Genomic DNA, 20,719 nt, shown 5'->3' on the forward strand with positions numbered 1-20,719 from the left:
ACTCCCCACAGCAAAGGTCCTCACTCCCTAGGGTAGGTGGCTGAACAAGCAGTTGTTCCTAAAACAAATATAAGACTGGCCAGAGCCTGGCCCAAAAATAAGGGCGAGCAGCCGTCATCCCTGCTACGGAGGAACGGACCTAGGAGACTGCACACACAAAACCTCTGTACAGCAGGACCAAGAGGCACAAAAGCATGCTAGCAACTGTAGCCTCTGTTTTGAAGATGAGGATGGTTGTGCTGTGATCCTTGTAGGCCTACCAGGTGTAGCCATCTAACCTCTCACCGCCTGACAAACAGCCCTAGCGTAGGGAAAGCATGAGTGAATATGATGGACAGGAGAGGAGAGGAGAATTTATTCAGGACACCAACAGACAAGGAAATAAAAAAATGAAGATTATACTTACGAGATGCTAGAGATTCCAGGAGACGCAGGGAAAAATAAAGAGAAGAGGAATTCATTAGTGCTCAGCCCCGGACAGTGTTTTGAGGGAATTCTCACTCCAGAAGAAACATTTCTTGTTAGGTGGAAGGGAACTGCTTTTTAAATTAAACATTTCTCAGTGGTGAGACTCCTACTTGACCAAGCTAAATCCTCCCTGGGGCAGTACTGGCGTGTGGCTTGGATGCAAATTAAAGTAGACCCAGATAACATGCAGATGTACAACTGACAGCTGAGCATGGCCCATCAGGCTACAACCGGAGCTCAGCATCACAGTGACAAAGACTTGTGAAGTCAGCTCGCACTGTCTGGTCTACGAAGGAAGCAAGCACAGTGGGCTGAAAACACTAGAGCAGAGTCCAGGAGGACAGGGGCACCCGGGTGAGCCAACCCAACCAGCTAAGGGAGGGTGCCCTGAACTTCTGGAGATGTTGCTATGCAATTCCTAGAGGCAGCACAGAATCTCCAGAAATATTAACTAAGGAGCTACATTAACCAAGGGAGCTGTGCCCTCCTCCCGAGGGCACCATTCCCCAAACCAACCTCACTTTGGCCTTCAAGCCCTGTAAGCCCTGACACGGGCCACCAACCTGCAACAAACCTTGTGCCCAGCCAAGATGCCTTCAGCTACCAAAGGATGTGCCCAAAGGCAACGTGCTGATTTTGCGCATGGTTTGGCGTGTCAAACCAGAACTGTAAAATACCATTCGCTGTTTCCAGCCAACATTTTTAAAGAGCAAAGCAAGTATCTGTCAAACTGCCCACAGGCCCCGTCAGCCTGGTGCCCAGGAGTGCTGCCCTGCCGGGATGCCACCAGATTTAGAATCCCTGGAAAAGAGGCAGGGGGACATAGGGGTCAGGTAAGAGAAGCAGCACTAGGACAATACAGGGAGCAGAAGCCCACGGAGGCTCCTCACTCCCACTGTCAGGGTGGGATTAGCACCCCACCACCGTGCATCAGATTCCACAGACTGGCACAGGCAAATGCCTCCCCCACGCTGCTCCCCATGCTGCAGGGTGGCACATCTCCAGCAGAGCTGGAGGGGAAGGGCACGAAGACAAGCATTTTTTCTGGGGGATGCAGATTCTTTCCAATATCTCAGCAGCTAGCCCTGTCCCCAGTGTTCTCCAGCCCTCCCTGCACCAGTCCTTACAGGTCTGATCCAGTCTGGGTTATCCCCAGATCAACAATCAGCCTCTTTTTAAGGATTTGGCAAGGGAAAGGTGTGAGGGAAAGAAGAAATGGCAGAGAAATAGATTACAAAAAGAACACCAGATTAGACAAGGAGAAATAAAGAGAGCACTAGAGGTGAGGGTGACACAGACATTGGAAGAAGGACACAGGAAAAAAGCTGACAAGGCTGGAGAGGGGCCTTAGACGGCAGAATAGTGTCTCCTTTCCCTCATTGCTTGCCTTGGCTTTCTAGCCAGGTAGGAAATACTTGAAATTAGGAGGGCAGCACTTCTGACAAGCTGGGTACGACTTGGAAATGAGGCTTCCCTTATTCTCTTCAGTCCTTCAAGAACTGCCTCCTCCCAACACACAACAACCAGAGGCACAAAACCTGTGTGGAGTGTGGAGGGAAAGGCTGTTCCTAACTCAGATCTGTTCGCACTTTGCAGAGATTTTATTGACACCTTCTTGAAATGACCAGACCAGCACAGAAGCTGTAGGACTAAGTCTCATCATAGAGAGATGCACTCCGGAGTGACAAATGCAGGGCAAACCTGGAATAACATTCCCTTGGGGCAGTGGCTGCAGCAGAAGCAAGTGGTGGAAGGTCTCAGCTGGTGCTCCTGCAGGACCCTCACTCTGCGGAGGCAGCCAGGGACAGGGCACAGTGCCAGAGAGAAAATAGTGGAAGCAGAGAAGAGCTGGGTAGCCCAAGGAGTTAAAGAAGGTAAAACCAAACAAGTGGGAGTAGTAGGAAAGAGAACCAATAAGCACAAAAGTAAGAGACAAGGTTCTCTCTCTCACCCTCAGACTGTGGTGCCAAACATACAACTCAGTTGCTCCAGGCTCTCAGATACAGCTTTGAGTGGGTCGTGAACTTTAAGATACACAATAAAAGCTACAGCAGTGGTTTTTACAACTTACGCTTGCATAGTTGTAGTAGCAGTTTGAAAACTGAAGAGGTTCTCTTTTGGGAACCAGGTTCGTATGGGGACATCATCTGGAAGAGAGAGAGCAGAACCTGAGAATCCAGCGGGCAGAGACATTGTTCATACAGCAAGACTTCCCAAGCTTCTCTTACTGCTTCAGCATCCTGTCCTGTACTAAACAGGATAGTCTCATCCTCATATATATGCACACTACCACTGAGTATTTTGTAAATTTGTGCTAAGCCTGTCTATCAGGCTACTAAACGAAGAATGAAAGCTCTATCCTAAGCGTGGAAGATTAGTATAATCCAGGAATTACAGAAGAGACATTTGAACAAGAAAAAAAAGCAACAGGGGAACAAACCATTTTTCATTAAAAGCATTCTCCAGGCTCCGCATTTTCCTTAGTACCATTAATTTGAAATATCCCATTCATCCAGTTCTTTCTGATACAGCCTCCCATGGAAAAAAAAAAAGCATTCACCTTCCTCTCTTCAGAACCATAAGCCTGAGATATACTCTCTTTTTCTGCCACTGAAGTTTCAGTAAACCCCTCACACACCTGCTCCTGATGACCTTCATGAGTTTTTCTGGTTTTAGAAGTCACACTGCACATCAGCTATGCGATCTGCAGATAACTCTGTGCTTATCTGGTCACCTGTGTTTAAGTCATTAATAATCTGGCATTGTCAAGAGCTTTTCTTTTTAATTCACTTTCATCGGCCAAAACCCAATCAAACCCTGTATGCCTACTGCAGACATAATTACTACAGACAAGATATCTTACCAAATGTTTTGTACAGATCGTAACATAATACAGCCTGCTGTTCGCTGAAAAGAGGCTGCAATTACAGATGCAAAAAAAGAGCTCAATGCAACTGGGGAGGCCTCCTTTGAAGCAAAGCTTCCAAGAAATCATACAGAAAGCTGTAACAGACACTCCTTCTCAGCTAACAGTTTATGTCAAGCCTTGTATAAAGGCACCCTGAGGAAATATATATATGTTAAATGAAAAATGCATTCCAGTATGCTAAATACTTATTATGAAGTTCCTATGTCTGCTCTCCTCCAAAAAAACAGATAGAGAAGAAACGTAAACCAGCTCAGACTGTAAATGAATTACTTGTTGGAAGTCTCGAACCCAAGCAGTGAAGGAGGAGAAGTTGTACAAATTCCTTTTTAGGCAACAATTTTGTACAGACTTCTCTGGGACTACTCATCTCAAAGGACTGACAATCTCTTAATATATTTCACAGCTTTAAGCCACTAGCTTTGATTCAAAGCAGAGCTTATGAACAAGAGCTAATATCCTTATGAGGTTTTGCCTGGACAATTGCTGGAAGCCTCTCCCCTTTTTCTGGTAAGACAGGAGTCAACACGGGAACGACAGCACTCCCCTACCCACAGCACTCAATGGAGAATAAAGGATTTGGGATCCTTCAGAAGTGCCTCTTTACCAGCCAGAGGTAGAACAGCAGCAGAGAAGCACAAAGCTGGGTACTAGGGAACACAGCTGAGCTCCAAAGCTCACCCACCTAATTAAAATGCAGATTATGAGTATGGCTATTTTGCTTCCAGGAGCAGGCAGCACCTTGCGTTTTGGCCAGGCAGAACACCTTGTTCTCCTTTCTTGTTACCATCAATTGTGATGAAGTAGTCACAGAATCGTGGGCCTGGGAAAGCCTGCAGGACCTCCACCACCACATCTGGCATCTCCAGCCACTTGCCAGCCTGCATTCAAATCTCAGCACCTCTGTCCATGAGCGGATGCGTTTGTATCAGATGCTGGGAGCAGCACGGGAGATGACAGCTTGTGCTTCTCTGGAATGGTGTTAGGCATCATAAACCCAGCATAAAAATCCATATTAAATTATGCCAATCTGGCCTAACTGCCACGAGTGTTGGTTTGCAGCAATAACATATCACGTAAATCCAACCAGAGAAAGCAGTGCTGTAAAGTGAACCTCTGGGGAAATTAGTCTCTCTCTCTTGCCTCCATCCATCTCCGCTAGCCAGGCATGAAGGACATTCCAAGAAATACTTCTTGCAATTTGAAACAGGTGTGCCATTCAGTTATCTTTTTTTTCATTGAGTAACAATGCTTGGATAGAGAGTGCAAACGAGACCAAGCTGAGAAGACTTCCATTCCATGATGCCAGTGCTGGGATGGGATTTGGTCTCAGAGGCGCTGCGCTGCACGTGCAGCCACATGTGCAAACACTCAGAAGCTTGAGACAAGCACTGAGGGTAGCTGCTGCTTGTACAAAACATGAAATAGCCATGGAGGCATCCCCAGGTTCAGCACCATCCACTTCATTCCCATTTAAGTAACTACTCTGATATTTTTTGGAAAGGCAAATCTCCATTTCACATTGATAACTGGCCCTAACAAATATTGCTGCCTAGTTGAAAATACATATTATAAATCTCAAGGCCCAAACAGAAAATGTCATCTCTCTACAGCATTTGCTAGGACATGTTTTGCAGCAAAGAGAGGCATTCAGCTCCAGCTATGAGGAGTTAAACTCTTCCATTAGTGATCCAGAGCTTTCCTTTGGTTCTGCATCAAGCAACCTGCTTCAGTCCCACAGTGCATAGTACAATTCTGGTTTGTTCAGGTGTGCTGATTTTGGCTAGGATAGAGTTAATTTTCTTCGTAGCAGCTAGTATGGGCTGTGTGTCGGATTTGTGCTGGAAACAGTGCTGATAACCCAGGGATGTTTTAGTTCCTGCTCAGCAGTGCTGACACAGAGTCAAGTCCTCACACTGCCCTGCCAGCGAGCAGACTGGGGGCACAAGGAGTTGGGAGGGGACACAGCTGACCAAAGGGATATTCCATACCATATGGGATATCAATATCATTTATTAGTTGCTGGCTGGGGTTAAACCACAATGTCGGGAAAGCTTTCAACATAAATCCATCAGCACTAGGACGGGAAATCTTCACTTTCTTAATCCAGTACATGTCACAAGGCTGCAACGGATGCAACACAGCACCCTCATCTCCAGAAGACCAAGCCCCTGGGGTCATGAACTCCTCTCCTGAAACGGCTCTTTTTCTACCCTCACACAATTTTTCTGGCTGTGTCATCATATGCAGAGCCATCTTAACAGGTAAAACACATATGATCACAAAACCATAAAAGGGTTCCATACAGAAAAATTATTCTCATTCCTTTTCTGGCACTTAAGCAATACAAATCTAAACTTGCACATGTAGTATCTGATGTGAACCCCCAAAATCACAGGGAACAAACAGAAGAATAATGCTTAAAAACTATGCACAGGAGTTAGTGGGACTGTAAGTGTTCTGCACATTTGATAATCCGTTCTTTATTATTATTATTATTCAGTATTAGGTCATTTACTAATTTAGTCACATAACTTCAAGCATCTGGGTATGAAAACATGGTCCAGAACCCCAACTTTCAGGGATTTTACCTGCAGTAAATATCACTATGATATTTACTAGAAAACTATGAACCCAGGAAAGATGTATACAATTTGATCTCCACATCACATTATACTAAATTTCTTTTCAAGGAGAAAACCTTGATCTTTCCTGGCTGGACACTCTGCTCTAAAAGCGTTGATGTGTGTTTACAAAAAAAAAAAAAAAAAAAAAAATCAGACAAATTAGGTCAGACTCTTTGCCAGCCATATATAGAGCTGACAGGCAAAGATGGACTGTGCACTACCTTATAATTCAAAGCGCATAGATTGTGACATATATTTGATTAATGGTTAAATTTTTACGACAAGCAGAGATTTTTTAAATGTAATTGAATAACTGCAAGTGCTATTCCCTAAGAACGTTAGGCAAATGGATAGTGAGTGCGGAAGAAAGCCCAATATTGTGTTATTTGCTAGTATTTGTGGAAAGCTCTTGAGGTGGCACTACATGAGGGACCCTGCTAAACTGCTTCCAGCCACACAGACAAGCATTCTGGGGACGCACTAAAGCAAAGCACACGGTACCTGAGCTGAGGTTCCTGCTGGGCACGCTGGCATGTTCATAAAGATGTCACCTGCCTCAGCCCCAGAATGAGGCAGAGGAGAGAGGATCCTGCTCTGAACTGCCTCCTGGATGAGCATAAAGATAGGTGCTTTGACACAGGCCCTCCTCTCTTGCTCTTCCGTCAACAAAACGAAGCCCACAGAGGTCACCCTCACTAAGCCAGGTGAAACTGTCATGAAAACCACCCATCTGCTGCCTACAAGCTAGAAGCAGAAACAACAGAGCTTGGATGAGCTGGCCTCAAACTGAGCTCAGCCTACTTCAGACTCCTCCTTCCATAACCCCTCTCCATGACTGCTGGTGCAAGGTACCACAAGATGCCGAAGGGGAAACGCTACAGGGCCCAACTCGAGGCACATCACAATGAAACCTCCGTGCTGAGAAGAGACGGGTGTCACTCTTCACCCCTGTGTCTGAGTCCCTTTGCATCCTTCCAGCACCCAGCACTCACCCTTACTTACCAGACACTCGATCGACACTATACATCCTCTCCAGCCTTTTTCTGTGCCACCCAGTCTCGCCAGATTGCTGCTGCTCCAGGTCAAAGGAATGCTGGGAAGGGGCAGCCAGCCGGGTGCAGTTTGGGCACTCCTTGGAGCCCTGCCGGCTGCCTGGCCAGCCCTTGCAATGCCTGCTAACGCCGTGAGAGCTGCCAGCGCTGTGCACTTGGTGGCCATGGTGGCATTCCTCTTGGGCAGCCCCCTTCATCACCACCAGTTCCATACTTTCATTCTCATGGTCCGACAGCATCGGCCTCTCGCCGGAGATCGTGTAGACTCGTGGCTTCGGTCCCTCGCTTGGCATTTTCTCTGCCTGCTCCTCGGAGAAGCTCCTCTCAAACTTGCCGTCTGAGATGACAGAGAGCCTGCGCTTGTTCTGTGCTGCCTGCTGCATCTCAGGGGAGTCCTCCTGTCCGATGTAGGAATCTGCCAACAGGTGATCTGAAACAAATGGTACACCTTCCTTAAAGCCAAAGCACTCCAGACACTGACAAATTCAGGAGGCTCCTTGTTACTGCTGCACAAAGGGGAAGGGGGAGATATAGTAGCTTCCCCAGGAACCTTTTCAGATAAATGCACGCCTGTAGCCTTCTAAACCTCCAGAGCTGGTACTGAAATGAGGCATTTCTCACATATACACCCAACATTTTAAGCATGCACGGCCATCAAACAAGGCTAGAAGCAAATGCAGGTCGCTGCACAGTCTGAAAATCCTTACACGCAAAATAGCCCTTGTCCAGCTGTGCAGTCCTGTCTGCTTCAGTGGGTTTAGCCACGTAAGGGCTACTCAGCTGGTGTTAAAGTTCACAGGACAAGGACCAGCACCAAATTCTCTATGGAGTAACAAACCAAGTGTTTTGTGCACCAAGCTATTATTTTTTAGAACTAAGGGAAAGGTGCAAACCACCAGGGTTTGGTCCCTTTCCCCCGATTTTCTGCCAACTGGTTTGACATGAAAGAAATGCAAAAAGACTTCAGCTGACAGCTGCAACACAGCGTTCTGCTCTCTGCAGCACCCCTGGTTAGCAGCCTCATCGTGCGTGCAGATGGCGACGGCACAGCCGGCGGAAGCTGTCCTGAAGAAAAATACAACCGCTCCCTTTGTGGGGTAGGAAGATCGAAAGGAGAGAGACCCATGAGTGCAACTATCTTTGGAGCCCACACACTGGATGAAGTGCCAGGAAATTTCAGCATTTCCATGGCAATTCCATGCATGAACCCAACAATAGCTCCCACCCACCCGCTAATCCTTTTTTTCAAGTGGCTGTTAATTACCTCTTACACTTCCCTTCAGATGGGAAGCAGCTAGGGGACCGTTAAAAAGGCTCAGCGGGGAATGCATTATTCATGTGACCACTAACATCCCCCCCCCCCCCCAATAAAATCATTCATGTCCAGCACAGACAGCAGCATTTTAAAGAGGGAGAAAGCAAACCCAAACCTTTACTTCATTAGATATTTAATGAACATCTTTCCTTTAGCTACTGAGATATGACCTGGAAGAACTTAGTAACAATCTGAGGCTTGGCTACCTTGTAGCTGGCCAGGAAGAGATGAAGGAGGAAGAGACCTAGCTCAAGACAAGCCTGATGTTGTATGTGTGCAATGTGGACCTTTCACTGCTGCCACATTCTGCTTCCTATGAAGTGCTCTCATGCCCCTCCAAAAAGAGCCCTCCCAAGCTAAACACAAATACTTTCAGCTTTTGAATCTGAAGCCCACCTGGATCGTGCTTATGTTGCCCTGGGGCTCTCCCCCTGCTCTGTTTGCAACCGAGACTGAACTGAGCTGGTACTGGTACAGTGTGTCACCCTTACCTCATTTTTCTGCTTGAGGTACAACTTCTGCCAGCACCACTAAGGAGATAAATATGTCTCTGGCCACTCTGCTCAAGAAGTGACTGTCAGGGCCATTCAGGTTGACACAGCTCAGGTTCATTGCATTTGTCTCCTTGTGAGACTCACAGTCTCCAGATACTGTAGCTGGCAGCTGGTGAGCTCAAGGAGTCTCACGCAGGAGGTGCCGCTCGTAGAAGGGCTAAAGAAAGAGCTATGCCTCCTGAATCTACAACCAATGCTGTCTTTCCAGACTTCACGTGAAGTCCAAAACACACGCCTAGGTGTGGTGAGGAGTCACGCACCTCAATGATATTGCCCAGGCAAAATACAAAAGGCAGGCAGTGGTCCGCTTCACCGATGGTCTCCTGCACTGAGACAGCATGGACATCTGCACCTCCTCCAGGAGGAGAGCCTGACGGACAACAAGGGCCACCGCTAGAACAACTGCAAGCTATTCAAGTGGAAGAAGCTACTCTACCAGATGTCGTTTAACAGCTGGTCCACTGAATCCTGCCAGCTGCAGGATACAGTGTCATGGACCAACCACTGCAGAAAGTGTTTAAAAGGATCCAAAGTCTCTCCAGCCACCTGTTACCCCTCAAGAGGCAGCAGGCCACCACATCTGTTCTCCAGCAACTCAGACCCTCTCCAGTTCCAAGACTAACTGTGCTCCAGAGAGGGCATGTCTTGGGAAAACACCACCAAATGACTCTTCAAGATCTGCCAAGACCTGTACTGGCAAACAGTGCCAAACACACCATTTTTTAAATTAAAAACAAAGGCCAGTTTTAAGTACTCATCTCAACTTGTCAAACTTACTAATCTGTGTGGGCACAATCACGCTACATATTTCTTAAGACACCACAAAATAGTGGCTGACAGCTGCCCCTGTTCCTCCTCAAATGAATACATCTATGGAAGATGTATAGCCTCATTAGAGCAAGCACACAGGATTGTGCACCTTTACTCATGCACTGACAGCACCGCAATTCAGAGATCCGGGAATGTCTGAACTCTGGTATCTGTGGGTAAATGGAAAAATGAAGTGCCCAAAGTATAGTATATATGAAAATGCTGATGATCACAAGTGCAGAGAGACCAAACCCAATCTCTGTTTTTTATAAGCATTGAGGTCTTTCAGCCCCATAAAATTCACAGACATGTAAGTGGGATATGACTGGTTTCAAGAAAGAGTCAATTTTTTACTGAAATCATGACAGGGTTACAATTCTTGACCAGATACATTTGACATAAACTACTTCTCTGATCTAGCATGCAAAACATGAAGATAATCCTTTCTTCCTACCTTACTTGTCCCTTACTCAAGATGCTTTCACTTGTACTTATCAAAGAGTTTTCACAGTCTACACTACAAATGGAATGAGAAGCTTTATTCAAGACTTTTAGTTAATAAACAGTTTATCTACAGAAAAAAAAAATAGTATGGGAGGAAGAGAGATTCAAACATCCATCATACTAAGTTACTGGCTTCCGAAATCAAATCTGCACCATTTCAGGGAGCAGGTCTGCACTAGCTTTCACACACACATGCATTCACATACACCAGCAGCCCCCAATACATTACCAGTGACTGGTTCCCTTGTCTGCGCTTGCAGTGAACTGGACTGAGGTGCCAAAAGCGCTGCACCTGCTTCCACTATGGCATTTTAGGTTAAGAGTTTGCTTCTGCTAGGAAAGAAGTCAAGCTGGTCCAGAAATCAATGCTGAACTAAATCTGAGCCACAGGGCTGTCTGGTGAAGAGAACTGAGGAACAGTAACTGGGGACTTCAGCAATAACTGGAATTGCCTTCCAAAAGTCAGCTGAAGCAGACTGCTGTTAACACCCTCTGCCTGGTTACTGCTGCTCCGTTTCATTTCATTTTCACATTGCTCTTGCCACCTCTCCCACAACCAGCTGCTCCATCAAAGTGCCACGCCAGCCCAGGGCAGCGTGACTCTGGAAGCCTGGCACAGCACCCTCCTCCCCAGCCTCTCCGATGAAGCTGACCTGGTAACAACTCTGCTCTCCCACTTGCTTTCATCAGCAACACCTCTGTCTCACACAGCTGCAAAGCTACCCTGGAGCAGACAAATCAGGCTCCTCAAATTGATTTATTTTCATCTAGATTTGTGCTCTATCTGGATTTATTGTGCCTGAGGTACTTAACAGCAAGATGAAGGGAAGAGAACCATCCTGCTTGATCTGTAGATCATGTGTCTATTGATGACAGAAATGTCCAAATTGTATTTTCATCACTTCCCTTCTACCTGGGCTAAGTCTAACAGCCTGTCCAGAGCCTGGGGGCTTGACAGTCCAGTCCCAAGGGCCAGTCCACTTCTCACCTGCCTTGTAATTTACTTGAACACATGTTTCTGACTTCACCTGCTCCCCTCTGGTACTTTCTTTCCATGAAGCACTGCCCAACACAGTCATTAGGGCATTTGTATTACCAAAGACATGACCACTGACAGCAGTGATAATCTGTACTGGTTAATTTGCGATATCTTGGGAAAGAGAGAATCCACATTCTTGGATGTACTTACAGTACATCCTTTCTCATTCAGTAACGCTAACTTTAGCAGTCGCTCTGACCCAGGTGACTAACCATGAAAGGACTTTTACATTTTCTTTCACTGTCACAATGTTCCCTGAGAAGAGGTAACACACTGGGATAAGGCTCAGCTGACTGATGCCCATTCACAACAGCGGAGGGACTCAGCGAGCCAGACTCATATCTGATGCAGACTGCCTTGTAACCCCAGGGGATGAGAAATTTATAAATCAAGGCAGAATATAGCCGTAAGGCAGACACAAACTTAAAAAAAAAGAAAAAAAAGTCCCAGATTTATTACCGTATTTAGCAGCTAAACTGATGATTAAAGCACCTTAGATTTAAAACCTTAGCTCCAGCATCAGAAGCAAAGTGGCAAAGGGGAATCCAGATTAACCCTATTAAAAAACCATCTGTCATCTCAGAAAAATAAATTTCAGAGAAACAGTTCTCTGTTCCCTGCTCCACCTCAGCTGGACCTCTCTGGACCTGATGTTTATGGTATCAACTTTAAATGAAAGAACCATCTCAGCCACTGAAGAATGGAAATATTTAAGGTTTCCAGTATATGGACTTGCAGCATTGTTTGTAGTAGCAGGAATGAAGTTAATGCTTTTTTTCATTTTACACCAGTAAGAGTCCAGGTGATACCCTCAATGAGGCAAGCAGATGGGTGCACTGGTTGGAGGACATTGCAAAAACAGAAACATCTTTTCAAACAGCACAGCTGAGTAGTTTCTTTTGCAATTTCAGACCTCCCACATGCCTGCCACTGCCCCTCAGGTGTGCTGAGAGGCTGTCAGGTCCTGTGTTCCTCTGCCTCCTCTCTGAGTGTGCGCTGGAGCCGTAACGCAGAGCTCCCTACCACGTCAGCTCTGTCCTCCCCAGTGCAAAGTGACCCTGTGAGCACAGGGCTCCTGCTCCAGCCGACCTTGCTGGTCTGCAGGGTTGAAACGTAGTCAAGAAATAGGCACGGTAAAAACCAGGAAATCTGTTCAAAATACTGAAGCATGAGGCAGGGATCTAAAAATGGAGATAAAACAACGAAAAAAGGTCACAGTGGTATTTCAGCCATGCAGTAGCTTCAGAGTCAACTGAGCGGGTGACATGCAATGTTCACTATGGGATTACCCGAAGCCTGATCAAGCCAGCCCTGCCGTGACTTTATCAGGCACGCTGACCGTACTGCTCCTGAGGAAGGAACGTCACACGCTTCTCTGCAAAGCCATAGAGAAAAGGCAAGGGCCGCTTCAGTAAAGGAGCTGCCCTGGGAAAACCGAAGGTCACTTAAGTATGACAAAACGGTTCCAATTAGACTTTTGCAGTGGAATAGGCCTAGAAAACAAACAAACTGCAGACACTGTTGATATTGTGCCTCACAGAAGAGTAACCTTTTAGTCTGGCCTGTAAAATTAATGTGAATAGATGAAAATGCTACTGTGAGACATGACCCAACGGAGCAAATGCCAGCTCCACCACTGGCCTTCGCATTTCCACGGTAGCACTGTGACCCATGTTTTTATTCACTTTATAAGCAAACAGCATATTCCATAGCAAGTTTTAGGGTACACCCACACCACACTTGTGATGGCCGGTCCTGGAAGCAGCTTGAAACCCTCTGAGACGAGATTTCACATCCCTGCTCTGCCCTCAATTCAGGCTGTCTATAACCCCCTCCAGAGCACGGGCTCTTTCTCTGAGGGCCACCCCCATTGCTCAAGGTCAGCCACCCCACATCAGTACAGGGACACGCCAAGAGCCAGGCCAGATGCACTGCTGGGGACTGTCCTTGGGACAGGGTACACATCCTCTAGAGAAAAAGGCAGACTTGGTGCTTAACCTGTATCAGGCTCCACTGGCAGCTCCAAGTCTGAACACTGGCAAATTGAAGGTTCCTCTTAAGAGTATTGCATAGCTGCAGCCTTACTTCATGGCTCCATAAAAAGCATGGCCTACAGGTCACTTGCTTGGCCTGAAGCACTTGCAAAACCTCATGGTGGAGTTTCTCAAGCCCCTTGCCAGCTCCTGGCAGAGTCAGGAACCTCCTCCGTTGCATGGCTGCTGCCCCCAACATGCGCTCACACCCCCTCTTCTGAAGTGGCAGAAGCCCAGGGTGCAAACACAAGCAGTTGCTTTGGTGTAGTCTCTGCACGTGCTGCAGTTGTGGCACAGCAGCCTCGGCAAACACATTTTTCTCCTGCCACCTTCACCCATTGCTATTTGGCTTGGGGGAGCTCACAGGAGCTCTCTTGTCCTTACATGCTCAGTGTTTTTACTGATGGCTGAAACATCATGCAAAAATGAAGAAAAGCAAAAATGAGTTTGTACTCCTGCAAACCATCAGAAAAGCCATGCTATTCTTGCAAAAACTACAGTGAATTTGGGTCGAGACTTGCTAGGGAGCTCTGGCCCATGGCCCGTTGTCTCTGCAGCACCAAGCACACCTTATAGTCGCTAGGATCTTTCCCTCTCTCTTTGCTTCCAGAGCTTTTTACACACAGCTTGCCCAGAGCAGCCAGCCTGCAGCGGGCAGACCAGCACTGCATCCTACAGCAACAGCCCTCGCACTTCAGCAGCAGTAGCTGCCCTCCAAATAACCCAGCCAAGCAAAATAGAAACTGCATGATAAAAATGTACCAGGAAAAAACCCAGCACAGCTCCCTTCCTTTCCTCAGCAAAGGATCCCTGTGTCTGAATCCCACCTCGCCAGGATGCATCGCTGCTTCCCCAGACAGGAGGAAGTTTCTCAAATGCTCTGCTTGCCGTCTCTTAATTTCTCTGCCCCACACCTTGGGTATTTTTTTCCTCTCACAGTTCCAGTACATGAAGATAAAGAAATCTGAAGCAGTATCTCAGTGTGAGGCCTCTAACAGCTAAGCTGGGAGAAAGGGACTCTGGAAATGTCCAAAACTCCTTATCCCATGAGCTCTGGTGAGACTCCGAGTCATTATTTCTTCTGTTTTGCTCTCTGCAGCCTTTTTACACTTCCCTTCCACAACAACTCAATCCTTTTCTCTGTCTTTCTTCTACGTTTGTCCCAAGGGACACCCACTCCTACACTAAAACCATGCCACAGACAAGATGGGAAGTCTTTGGAAGGTACCAGAAAGCTACAAGAGTCAGCAAGGACTCTGGCAACAGCCTTGCAGTCAGAATGAATGCCGAACATGGGAGAATGCTCTTTTTGGGAGCCTTCCCAGACCTTCAGCCTGGATTAATAAGCCAGCAATGAACAGAGGCAGGAAGGGAGCAGGAGGTGCATTACCACCTCAGCACCAGCTCCCTTAACAGATCCATGCTGTCAGCTGCAGCCGAGTCCAACCCTCCTTTTTTTCTAATTCCTCAGAATATCTTAACAATCAGGAGAAAAAACCATGAGTGATCCCAAAGGGAGAATTCCTTCATCCTCTACCAGCACTCATACCCCAACACCAGGCAGCTGCGCTGTTCCAAAAGAGAAGCAAAGAGAATAAAATCTATACAGCCATCATCCCTGCCATAACCTCACAGAACATGGTCAGTACACTCTGAGCCTAGCAATAGAGGAGAGGTAAATGTACCACCCCAGTCACCTGGGAAAACCTCCTCCAGAATCAAAGGCAGCATTGAAAAGTTGCACAGGGACAATCATACATGAAGTTCTCAGGCTTCATATCAGGAAGAATCAGAAGTTGTAACCAATAACAAATACTCTCCCTTGCTTTTTTCTCGCTACATGTACACCCTGCAGTCCTCTTTACCTCCTGCTGATGTTCAATTCCATACCTACCGCCCTAGCGAAGGAAGTGGTGCATGGACAGACTGCAATTTTATTGAAAACAAAAGGTAAAAAACATCTTGCAAATAACTCATCCCTCATTAAAATGCTCAGACATGGCAGCTGGCCCACCCTGCTGATATATAATCCCTCTGTAGTTCTTCATTACCACTCCCCAGTTTCTCAGAGACATTCTGCTACACACATACACACAATCTCTCCAGAGAAGCCACGAGAAAGACTCTGGGGTATAAAAGTTACCACCAGAGAATAAGCTCTTTGATCAGCTGTGGAATGTGAAGAGGTGGAATGCAAAAGCTGTTATAACATCTCCTTTCCTTGGAGTCAAGGGACTCTAAAGATAAAAAAAGTCAAACCAAAATAGATGATCCTCAGTGAGCAAAGTGCAGCAGAAATGGAGTAAATTGGGGTAGTCTCTGCACACTTGGCATCTCCATCCAGATGATGGGTCTCCTGCATCTGCCTGGGGAGTTACAGAGCTCCAACCTTCTGCTGAAGAATTGAATTAGCAGGTAAAGCAGCAAAAGAACTGGCATCCCAAAGATTCATTTTCTGCAGGAGGATCTTCTTCTGCAGGGAGAGAGGACAGTTCTAGCTCCTGGACTGCAGAAGAAGAGGAATCTGCCCTTTCTTCCTCCATTTAGGCCTCCACAGTCCCCAGATGGCTCTGCCACCTTCCTGCTCCTCAAAGACCACAACCCTTTTCCTTCACTACATTCATCAATGACTTTAAACCTTTCTTAAACATCTTTTTTTTTCCCCCTCAACTATAAACTAATGAAGTCGGGGCTTGCCTCCTTCCATTTACATTTAGGCTAGAGCCTTAATCCCGTCTGCAGCCTGCCGGCAGCGCAGGGAGCATCCATGTATATAGCTGGGGTTATTACAGCAGAAAGCAGGCCTGTTCCACCAGGTAAAGACACTCACGGTGAAAGCCATCAACACATGCAAGTAGGAATTGAACTACAGGATACTGGTGGGCTTGTACAGCCTTCTGTACAGTACTGTCTCTCGCTGCTCCCTTCAGCCAAGATGATGAGTTGGAGCAGTTTCAGGTACTTCTATATATGTGCTACATCTTCAACTCACACAGAAAAGTCTCTTCCTTTTTTTCATTGGAGTCACTGGATGAAAGCTTATCTACAGCTTAAGCGCCCTGCTGAGCCAAATGTAAAGCATTCAGAAACTTGCAAAAGCGATACTGAGATACGCAGAATTTCTTCAGGAAGAAAAGTAGATTTCCCTGTTATTGGGCTACTGGGACAAACAGAAGGGAGCCAAATTTTCCACTCTCAACATTTTTATAGGACAGCAACCTTCCTACTATGGCTATTTATAAAGACATGTTACACGCTGTGTTAAATTACACACTGCAGAATTTCAAAAGATGACTTAAGAAATGATGATTCTTCTTTTTCCTCCTCTATAAACATTTAGAGCAATTAGGGAATTTTATTTATTTCCAAGTCAATACTTAAGGATCCCATAGGGATTGTGGCATTTCCATGTGTACGTCTTGCTACTTGATTCTTATCTCTGGCAACTAAATTCACTTTGATTCAAATACGCTCTCAGGCCTGACGCACCAAGGGGGCAGTGGGTATGAGAAGGCTTCCCCGGAGAGCTTATGGATATGTTACAAGCACAGAGAGGGCTTAAGCACTGGTCTGGAGAGACTGACAGCGGTGCATTATCCCAGAGTCACACCAGCTCCATTTCTGTATTCTCCTTACGTACACTCAGAGAGGAATGAGCAACTAGAAACACCTATGAGACGGAGTAGAACAACAGCTTTGTAAGTGCACATCAGAGGGGCTCCTACTCCTTGGCTTTGACCAGGGTTCCCCAGGTCTCAGGCACCTGCACAGCTCTGCAATTTCCCCTGATCTCCATCAGAGATTCTCTGTCTGTCCTCAGTGTGACCCCACAGGTACTACAAGGGTACTACAAAGTGAGCAGGAGACAAGACTTCTCCCTGTTGGAAACTGGGGTGGGGGACTGCAGAAAAGGACCAGCAAAGACTCCAGCTGACAGAAGCAGCTGCAAAAATGGCCACGATAAAGGATGTTTTTGCCAATCTGTGAAGCCTCCTCAGACCTGCCCAGCCTGTCTTGGCACTCTCTACCCAACCCTTTCCTCCCCTCTGCCTCACAGACAATTCATCTCATGCATTAAACCCCTGCCTATTTCTGCCTTTCCCTTCCTACCACCACAGTTGTTCTTAGACCAAATATTTTAAGTAATGTGTCACTGGAGTCTCTCATGCCTGAAAATATATCAAAGAAAACTGCAGTACATTGTTTTAAAGCCCCCTTCATTCACAAAGGTAGCACAATTCAACTAAGGACAACCTGAAGGTCATTAGAACAGATCCCAGAAAAAAGGCAGGGACTCATTCAGCTGGCTGCCAAAGACTAGTGTGATTGGGCTTGTTTTTAGCAAGAGGCATTTCCTACCTGTCGAGGTTTAAACACACACACTTAAGAGTTCACTTAAAATGATAACATCACTCTATATTACGCTCTATTTAAGAGCTTCACCCCCCTGCAAAACAGTTCAATGCCACAGAACAATCTGCTGCTTGTTCACACAGGATTTTCCACAGGATCTTCCATAGGTTTTGTAGTAGATTTATTGTCTGCAAAATGTTTTCCTTTCTCACAGAGGAGAGACAACCCTGTTAGAAGGCAGGTGAGTTTCTCTTGTGCTCTCTTGCCCGTCAAACAGAACTCATCATAAGCCAACAGGAACAATACCTGCATCTTAAAAGTTAACACATTAGGTAGCACGTGCTGGTGTCCTCAACTAGAGAAGGCAGATCTCATTTTAACCCCTGTGGAAGCAAACTCCGGGAATAAATCCAGATTTTACCTTTGCCAGCAAAGACAGATTGCTGCACATACACTAAACACGTCAGTTAACACACTGTAACTCACCTTTTTTTTATTCCCCCGTGAAAGCAAGAGCTAGGAGTGACAAATCAGTGCAGAAGCCTTGTGCAGTGCACTCTTTCACTTCCCAGCTGAAACTTCTTCCAAGGACATCAGCTCTAGGGGTGAATTTATGACAAGGTACTTGTCCACTAAAACTAACCTGTCCCCACAGCCCACCCAACCCCTAAGTCACCAAACTGCCTTTTCTCCTCAAAGGCTTCACAGATCTAGAGAGTGGCTCCTCCTGCCTCTTTGCTGCTGAGGTCTCACACTAACCCTTTTTGATAAATAAATACACTTTCATTTTAAGTCCTGTTGATAAATGGGTACATGCACATATAGATATAAACAAGGCACGTCAATTCTCTTACCTGAGCCGTTTCTACCTTCGGGATGGTTTTGTGAAAGATATTCTCCAAAAGCCCTTGCCGCTCTGCATATCCAAGCACCACAGAAGGCAGCAAAGGAGAGAAAGAAAGAAATGGGTAATGGTTAAAGGCCAAGGAAAGAAGGAACAGTTAAATATCAATATACTGCTGTCTTCCTGCAGCTGCCCTTTCCTCAGCTTCATGTGACACCAATTTAAACACGCTGCAATAGCAGTGGGGGCTTCCTGGTTAACATAGCTCAGTTTTCCTCTGGCCAAAGTGGAAATTTGTTGTTGGATTTTTTTTTTTGAAAAATTGAAAGTTGGATTACAAGCCCAAGACTATTTTAGTCTTTAGCTGCTCTGTTAAAACCGAAAAAAAGCTGAAAGGCACCTGCATTAAACTTGGCATCGTTCCTGTGATGCACATAGGAACTGGATCACTGTCCCTAACCACCCTAAATTAAAGCTCTTCCAGTAGCCCAGGGAAGAAGGTGCCTCCACCCTAGTCCCAACCATGAGCCCAGCCTTCTACTCTGGTTCTGAATGCTCCCACCTGTGAGCTATCACAGCTTAGACATTGATGGTAACACCCATTTTACCTACCTTTACCCTAAGTTCTCAAGCACCAACTGTGTCAGTATTTGGACTACTGGACAACCTTATTTGAGAGACCCCCACAACACCCTACAAAAGCATCTCCTGGTTCTCTGATGGATTCAGGTCCTGTGGATGACTGAGATTTTACTGAAATATATTAAGCATCAACCAGGCGGGGTGAGCTCAACCCTTATCACACATCAAGGCGTACATAAGAGAGCAAACCTATGAATATTCCAACCAGGGAAAAGCTTTCTGCTGCAACCCACACAGGGAAGGAATCCTTGGTCAAGGCATGCATTCCCTGGTATACGGTAAATACAATCCCCAGTCTCCTATTGCCAGGACACTTGTAACATCGTGCTGTTCTTGCTCTCCTGTACCCAACAGACCTGTGACTCAAGAGAGCTAACACCAGCTCTTCCCTGCCATCCATTTCCCCCAGGTTTGTAAAACAATCCCCCCAAGACCTGCAGCATCACAATCAGGCTGAAATTTGCCAATGGACTGTCCAGGGTGGGGGCTTGCAAACAGTGAGATGAAACAGCCACCCACCTCCTTGGCAAGCAGAGCCAACAAAACCCATCAGCCAAGCACACTCAGCTTGCAAGCATACCAGCATCTCCTGGGGGAGGAGACGAAGACTTGCTGTAACAGGGAAGACTCTCCACACCAAGGCATCACGCCTACCGTCCTCCTCCTTCAGAGGGCCTCAAACTCAGAACATTCCTCTCCAGTTCAAGCTGCCACAAAAGGCTACTCTCACAACAGTCATTAAACATCTAAGTGGAAAATGGCTTTTACCTCCAAAAGAACCTTCTGCCTTGTTACCCCATGAGGCAGCACGTCCCAGCTTGTGCAAGCCAGGATTCTCCTGCCCTGCTTTTACATACCTCCTCCCAAAGGGGAAAAGAGTAACAAAGCTACAACGTACCTCCCAGAGCGACTAGAACTGGAAGGAGTGGGAAGTCCACTTGTCATCCACAGCCAGAAACCGAGGATCAATATGAACAATGAAGAAAGAGTAATTTAATCTCCCTGGGACTAAATTTCAGCACAGCCAAATGCAAAATACTTTGAAGCAGCACAGCTGGAGCTGCACAAGAAGCAAGGTTTAACCTTCTGTGTCATTACACGCTAACATACAGTGCTGACGTTTTTTCTGTTCCCAGGTTCTTGCCTGTCTAGTACCTGGCTGTACCTTTAGACACCAGTCTGGGGTGGCAGCTGCTCAAACTGTCTTCCTTAATGCCTAAGCATTGCCAGAGATGCTCTTGTAGAGGCTGTCACATGGGGGAGTTGTACAGTTAGCAGGCAAGCCCCACCACGAGAACAAAGGGATGACCATCATGGATCACCCATACAGGAGGACAAGCACCTCACGGGTGTTCCTTTCACCCACTAACTCTCTGTGTGGGCAAAAAGCAGGACTTGGTCCTGGGGTAATGCACAAATGTCAAGTTGGGAGCTGGTGTGTGGTAACCAGGGAAGTGGCTGAGTCACCATCCCTGCAGGTATTTAAAAGAGGTGGCTTAGTGGTGGACTTGGCAGTATTAGGTTTATGGTTGGACTTGACGATTTTAAGGGT

At 46.5% G+C, this 20,719-nt stretch overlaps 1 protein-coding gene across 6 annotated transcripts in view; it reads right to left on the bottom strand.

Moving 5' to 3' along the window:
* NSMF (NMDA receptor synaptonuclear signaling and neuronal migration factor) overlaps positions 1-20,719 on the bottom strand; it is a 53,029-nt gene that overhangs the window by 24,778 nt on the left and 7,532 nt on the right. For 4 of the 6 annotated variants that reach the window (XM_040605857.1, XM_040605858.1, XM_040605853.1 and 1 more), the window contains exons 2-5: positions 18,536-18,597; positions 7,024-7,503; positions 2,540-2,615; positions 407-412 (exon numbers count right to left, since the gene is read on the bottom strand). In XM_040605857.1, the coding sequence (XP_040461791.1) occupies positions 407-412; positions 2,540-2,615; positions 7,024-7,503; positions 18,536-18,597 (624 nt within the window). The remainder of the gene's footprint in view (positions 1-406; positions 413-2,539; positions 2,616-7,023; positions 7,504-18,535; positions 18,598-20,719) is intronic. The other 2 variants (XM_040605859.1, XM_040605855.1) reach the window with 1 other exon arrangement.

The sequence above is a fragment of the Falco naumanni genome, chromosome 9 (assembly GCF_017639655.2).
Source record: "Falco naumanni isolate bFalNau1 chromosome 9, bFalNau1.pat, whole genome shotgun sequence".
NCBI lineage: Eukaryota > Metazoa > Chordata > Aves > Falconiformes > Falconidae > Falco > Falco naumanni.